Source organism: Impatiens glandulifera, chromosome 2 (genome assembly GCF_907164915.1).
Source record: "Impatiens glandulifera chromosome 2, dImpGla2.1, whole genome shotgun sequence".
Lineage (NCBI taxonomy): Eukaryota > Viridiplantae > Streptophyta > Magnoliopsida > Ericales > Balsaminaceae > Impatiens > Impatiens glandulifera.
This window is the reverse complement of record NC_061863.1, coordinates 20,067,968-20,071,993: the sequence shown is the minus strand read 5'-3', so window position 1 is coordinate 20,071,993 and position 4,026 is coordinate 20,067,968. Positions and strand designations below refer to the sequence as shown.

The 4,026-nt window shown below is 28.8% G+C and overlaps 1 protein-coding gene across 1 annotated transcript; it reads left to right on the top strand.

The window, feature by feature from the left end:
• The first annotated feature begins 604 nt into the window (after positions 1–604).
• Positions 605–2,309, top strand: LOC124925749 (probable cinnamyl alcohol dehydrogenase 1). The gene is made up of 4 exons (XM_047465829.1): positions 605–854; positions 932–1,159; positions 1,250–1,689; positions 1,773–2,309. Exons 1-4 carry the CDS (start codon positions 664–666, stop codon positions 1,973–1,975), a joined length of 1,062 nt encoding a protein of 353 aa, XP_047321785.1. The 5' UTR covers positions 605–663; the 3' UTR covers positions 1,976–2,309.
• The last annotated feature ends 1,717 nt before the right edge of the window (positions 2,310–4,026 follow it).

The following is a 4,026-nucleotide window of genomic DNA, read 5'->3' as shown; positions in this document are numbered from 1 at the left end:
TAAATGTCATTCTTTTAATTCTAATATATCATTTTTTAAATTAATTTGACATGTTTATAAATGATATCTACAAACATTTAGGATGTATTCTAATTTTTTAAAATAAAGTGTTTTTTTTTTAATTTATACATTTAAAATTGTTCATAAATATTTAGATGACTAAAAAAATGTGTATCTGGCCAATTTAAAAATATATCGATTTTATTTTATCCTTTACATTAATTTATAACAATATAACTTAATGTTTACTAATTTGGTTGTATTATGTTATAAATTTAGTGCTTTTTTGAAATATATGTGTTTCAACTTTCAAATGAAATTTAAATGGCTTAGAGATGGTTTGTTAATGGAGAATAGTTAGAAAAAAATGAACTAACTCTTTTACAAATGTAAAAAATAATAATATAGAAGACAAAATCTTAAATTGAATTAAAATGATAATGGTTGGTAGTTGGAGTTCGGTATACACAATTCAAATTTTCAACCACTATTTTTTTATAAAAGAATTACAAAAATAAAAATAAAAATAATGTGATTGGTCTTCTTTCTAGAACTTACATGCCTTTTCATCCTCCTATTATTAGCCACATCCATCTCAGCTCCTCTCTCTTACTTGACTGATTCTACTATTGTAAACATACATCTAGTGAAGGAAGAAAAGAAATGGCAGAAAGAACAACAACTGGATGGGCTGTAAGAGATTCATCTGGAGTTCTAGCACCATATAGTTACACTCTCAGGAAGACTGGAGTTGAAGATGTATACATCAAAGTACTCTATTGTGGAATCTGCCACACTGATCTTCACCAGGCCAAAAATGATTTCGGCATGACCAATTACCCCATGGTCCCTGGGTATGAAATCTTATGTATTTCTATGTTCATATAATTTAGTTTCTGATCATGATTTGAATTGTTCTGATCTCTCAAAGCCATGAAGTTGTCGGTCAAGTCTTGGAGGTTGGATCCAATGTCACCAAATACCATACAGGTCAGATAATCGGAGTTGGTTACATCATCGACTGTTGCCGACAGTGTAAACCCTGCATAACTGAAGAAGAACAATACTGCAAGAAGAAGATCTTAACCTTCAATGATTTCCACCCTGATGGAACACCAACCCGAGGTGGATTTTCCCACCACATGGTTGTTGATCAAAAGTAAATTTATTACCTTTCACTAGATTCCAATAGATTGATCTCTTACTTGATCAACATATAAATGAAGTTAACTGTTGATTACTTGTTCAGGTTCGTGGTAAAGATACCGGATGGGATGGAGGGTTACCAGGTAGCCCCTCTACTATGTGCCGGAGTGACAGTGTACAGTCCACTGAGTCACTTCGGTCTGAAAAAAAGTGGGTTGAGAGGGGGGATAGCGGGACTTGGAGGATTGGGTCATATGGGTGTGAAGATTGCTAAGGCTTTAGGTCATCATGTGACAGTGATAAGTTCATCAGAGAAGAAGAGGCAGGAAGCGATTGAACATCTTGGTGCAGATGATTACCTGGTTAGCTCAGACACAACTCGGTTGAAAGAGGCTGCCGAGTCATTGGATTACATTATTGATACGGTCCCTGCCTTTCATCAGATACATCCTTATCTTTCTCTCTTGGCCCATGATGGAAAGTTGATATTGATTGGTGTAGTTGGAAAACCACTTGAGTTTTACTCTCCCCATCTCATTTCTGGTACCACCATATCCATACCCATATCCTATTTTAAATCTTAAAAATTTATGACATTTTAGTAATGACCGATGACTAATTAACAGAGAGGAAAAGCATAGTGGGAACATTGGTGGGGAGCATGAAGGAGGCTGAGGAGATGTTGGAACTATGTAAAGAGAAAGATGTGACATCAATGGTTGAAGTTGTTAAATTGGACTATGTCAATACAGCTCTTGAGAGGTTAGAGAAGAACGATGTCCGTTATCGATTTGTCATTGATGTTGCAGGCAGTGTGGACCAACCATAAGACTTGGATGTCACTTATTTGTTGGGTATGGGCTGTGGACCAATCCACCTTTAATAATTTGGCTCATGTAACCTAATTTAAATGAGAATAAATGGTTTGATGTATCTATCAACAAGGACTTATGATGATATTATTTGGAAACTTGTCCTTAATTTATCATTTGGGTCATTAATCTATGTTTACTTTTTTGTTTCTACATTTATCTTTGTTTTATTATGTAAGAGTTTGGCATGACTGTTTCATTTCCTTTGGATTACTTGTACAATATGACTGTATAATGGGATTTGAAGAGTTGTACCATTGATGTATTTTTATTCATAAGATTTATCTTCTCTCATTCTATTTTTTCGACATTCTATTTTTTCAATGAATTTAGAAAAAGAATGTTTATGATAATAAATTATTCAAAATATTTTACATTCAAATTCAAGTCAAAGTGAGGTTTTAAAAGAAACTAACATGAATCTCATATTCTCTTTTTATGTAGAGATGGTTGCATTTGCACGGGTAAAAATATAAATAAAATATTATTTATTTATAAATATTTTAGATAAATTAATTTAAAATTATTTTTAATTTATAAAAATTAAGTTAATTTAAAATTTAATATTAACCTACATTTTAAATATTTAAAATATCTAAAATAAAAAAAATAAAAAAATTTACGAGTTTGAAAACACTTAATTTTTTTTTTGATTTATTCTTAATAAGATCCGGTCAATTACACCATTTATCTTTTTAGTTATTATATAGATCGATTCAGATATTTTACTTAAAGTTTGTCATATATTTTGGTCTTATCTATAGTAATTTTAGACGTGTTTTACACTATTACCGACCTCTTATCTATTATCGCGACCTTTTTTTACCACCACTTCGACAAACCAATCACACAACCCACATCTCATGTCATGACTTTACACACTTTCATACACCTATTATCTCTCGTCAAATCAACCACCAATCTCAATCGACCTCTCATATCATGACCTCACATTTTTCACATGTCTCTTATCACACTCGGAAAACCAACTACTAATCTCTATCGATATCTAGTATAATGAGTTCACACATTTTCACATTTTGATTAATTAAAATTTCATTCATACTTTTTTAACCACAAATATCTCATTTATCACGATCTCACACCTCACATCTATGATTACATTTTTGTTTCTTCATTTATCTTTTGTTTATGTAAAAGTTTGGCATGACTAGTTCATTTCCTTTGGATTACTTGTACAATAAGACTATATAATGGGATTTGAAGAGTTGTACCATTGATATTTTTATTCAAAGATTTATCTCTCTCTTTCTATTTTTTCAATGAATAAAAAAAAAGTACATTTATGATAATAAATTATTTAAATCAATTAAGACTTGGTTCAAATTCAGGTTATATAAATAATTTGGTTCAAATTTCAGGTTATTTAAATAATTTGGTTATTAAAATGGTTGAAGTTTATTTTGAGGTGGTATAATTTTAGTAAAAAGATTTATATTAATATATAATAATAAAATAAAAATAAAAACTTAAAATATAAGATATTTTAGTATTTTGGATAATAAATTGAATTAAATAATACGACGAAGAAGAGAAAGAATGATATGATATTTTTGGAATATAATTTATTTAACACAGTCTTAGTAAAATTGTAAAATAATAATGACCATGATGTCATGTATTTATAAAACAATATGAATCAATGAATTAATGAATAAAGAGTGTTTTACTAATCAATAATATGAATTAATGAATAAAAAGTGGTGTACTAATTAGAATTATATTGTTAGACATTAATATTGTTATTAATAGATTTTTCATCTTATATATGTGTTGAAAAAAATATTATATTAACTTTTTTTAATTCTTTAGTCTAATTAATGATATAAGAATTGATTATAAAAAAAAATAAAATAAAAAATAATTTTATTCCAAACTTCTTTTAACAAAATGATTTTCAAAATTAAAAGACTTCCAAATAAAGTATAGATAAAAAATTTAAATAAGAATATCAAGAGAACCAAATACCAAATGAACAGTTTATTTG